General features: G+C 53.9%; 1 protein-coding gene across 1 annotated transcript; it reads left to right on the top strand.

Annotated features, from left to right (window-relative positions):
• Positions 1–1,804: 1,804 nt before the first annotated feature.
• Positions 1,805–2,207, top strand: ETH_00033160 (uncharacterized protein; the record flags this gene model as incomplete). Its single annotated transcript, XM_013378468.1, has 2 exons — positions 1,805–1,916; positions 2,077–2,207. 2 exons carry the CDS (start codon positions 1,805–1,807, stop codon positions 2,205–2,207), a joined length of 243 nt encoding a protein of 80 aa, XP_013233922.1.
• Positions 2,208–2,419: the final 212 nt, after the last annotated feature.

Raw genomic sequence — 2,419 nt, 5'->3', positions numbered from 1 at the left:
GGAATGTTGCGAAGAGGTCGGCGAGACGAAAGTTGCCGTTATTTTAGGGCGTTCAGGAAGTACGTAGGCGTGTCGAGAGTCGTGTTGGTGAGGGTGGAGTGGATGGTTTGTGGTTAGCAGAAGGTTGAGTGTGATGGTGTGGTTGGGAGAGAAGCGTTGCGTATGGGTAATTTGAGTTGGGTGGAAGGAGCAGATGGGTGCGTGGTTGGACGGAGGTCCGTTGGGAAAGGAAGGGGCAGGAGTTAGGCGTGATGAGAGGTGGTTGGGTTTGTGGAATGTTGCGGAGAGCTCGACGAAGGGAGTGTAGGCATTGTTTATGGGCGTGCAGCAAGTGCGTAGTTGAGGCGTCAGCTGTGTTTGTGAGGGTGGAGTGGATGGTTGGTGGTTAGTAGACGTGTGAGTGTGATGGTGTGGTTGGGAGAGAAGCGTTGTGTATGGGTAATTTGAGTTGGGTGGAAGGAGCAGATGGGTGCGTGGTTGGACGGCAGTTCGTTGGGAAAGGAAGGAGCAGGAGTTAGGCGTGATGAGAGGTGGTTGAGTTCGCGGAATGTTGCGAAGAGGTCGGCGAGACGAATGCTGCTCTATTTAGGGCGTTCAGGAAGTGCGTAATTGAGGCGAGAGTTGTGTTGGTGAGGGTGGAGTGGATGGTTTGTGGTTAGCAGAAGGTTGAGTGTGATGGTGTGGTTGGGAGAGAAGCGTTGCGTATGGGTAATTTGAGTTGGGTGGAAGGAGCAGATGGGTGCGTGGTTGGACGGCAGTTCGTTGGGAAAGGAAGGGGCAGGAGTTAGGCGTGATGAGAGGTGGTTGGGTTTGTGGAATGTTTCGGAGAGCTCGACGAAGGGAGTGTAGGCATTGTTTATGGGCGTGCAGCAAGTGCGTAGTTGAGGCGTCAGTTGTGTTTGTGAGGGTGGAGTGGATGGTTGGTGGTTAGTAGACGTGTGAGTGTGATGGTGTGGTTGGGAGAGAAGCGTTGCGTATGGGTAATTTGAGTTGGGTGGAAGGAGCAGATGGGTGCGTGGTTGGACGGCAGTTCGTTGGGAAAGGAAGGAGCAGGAGTTAGCCGTGATGAGAGGTGGCTGAGTTCGCGGAATGTTGCGAAGAGGTCGGCGAGACGAATGCTGCTCTATTTAGGGCGTTCAAAAACTGCGTATCTGAGGCGAGAGTTGTGTTGGTGAGGGTGGAGTGGATGGTTTGTGGTTAGCAGAAGGTTGAGTGTGATGGTGTGGTTGGGAGAGAAGCGTTGCGTATGGGTAATTTGAGTTGGGTGTAAGGAGCAGATGGGTGCGTGGTTGGACGGCAGTTCGTTGGGAAAGGAAGGGGCAGGAGTTAGCCGTGATGAGAGGTGGTTGGGTTTGTGGAATGTTGCGAAGAGGTCGGCGAGACGAAAGCTGCCGCTATTTTAGGGCGTTCAGGAAGTACGTAGGCGTGTCGAGAGTCGTGTTGGTGAGGGTGGAGTGGATGGTTTGTGGTTAGCAGAAGGTTGAGTGTGATGGTGTGGTTGGGAGAGAAGCGTTGCGTATGGGTAATTTGAGTTGGGTGGAAGGAGCAGATGGGTGCGTGGTTGGACGGAGGTCCGTTGGGAAAGGAAGGGGCAGGAGTTAGGCGTGATGAGAGGTGGTTGGGTTTGTGGAATGTTGCGGAGAGCTCGACGAAGGGAGTGTAGGCATTGTTTATGGGCGTGCAGCAAGTGCGTAGTTGAGGCGTCAGCTGTGTTTGTGAGGGTGGAGTGGATGGTTGGTGGTTAGTAGACGTGTGAGTGTGATGGTGTGGTTGGGAGAGAAGCGTTGCGTATGGGTAATTTGAGTTGGGTGGAAGGAGCAGATGGGTGCGTGGTTGGACGGCAATTCGTTGGGAAAGGAGGGGGCAGGAGTTAGGCGTGATGAGAGGTGGTTGGGTTTGTGGAATGTTGCGAAGAGGTCGGCGAGACGAATGCTGCCGCTATTCAAGGGCGTTCAGGAAATACGTAGGCGTGTCGAGATTTGTGTTGGTGAGGGTGGAGTGGATGGTTTGTGGTTAGCAGAAGGTTGAGTGTGATGGTGTGGTTGGGAGAGAAGCGTTGCGTATGGGTAATTTGAGTTGGGTGGAAGGAGCAGATGGGTGCGTGGTTGGACGGCAGTTCGTTGGGAAAGGAAGGGGCAGGAGTTAGGCGTGATGACAGGTGGTTGGGTTTGTGGAATGTTGCGGAGAGCTCGACGAAGGGAGTGTAGGCATTGTTTGTGGGCGTGCAGCAAGTGCGTAGTTGAGGCGTCAGCTGTGTTTGTGAGGGTGGAGTGGATGGTTTGTGGTTAGCAGAAGGTTGAGTGTGATGGTGTGGTTGGGAGAGAAGCGTTGCGTATGGGTAATTTGAGTTGGGTGGAAGGAGCAGATGGGTGCGTGGTTAGACGGCAGTTCGTTGGGAAAGGAAGGGGCAGGAGTTAGG

Source organism: Eimeria tenella, genomic scaffold (assembly GCF_000499545.2).
Source record: "Eimeria tenella Houghton genomic scaffold, Eth_scaff885, whole genome shotgun sequence".
Classification (NCBI taxonomy): domain Eukaryota; phylum Apicomplexa; class Conoidasida; order Eucoccidiorida; family Eimeriidae; genus Eimeria; species Eimeria tenella.
Note: the sequence above shows the minus strand (reverse complement) of the source record. Positions and strands in the feature narration are given on the sequence as shown.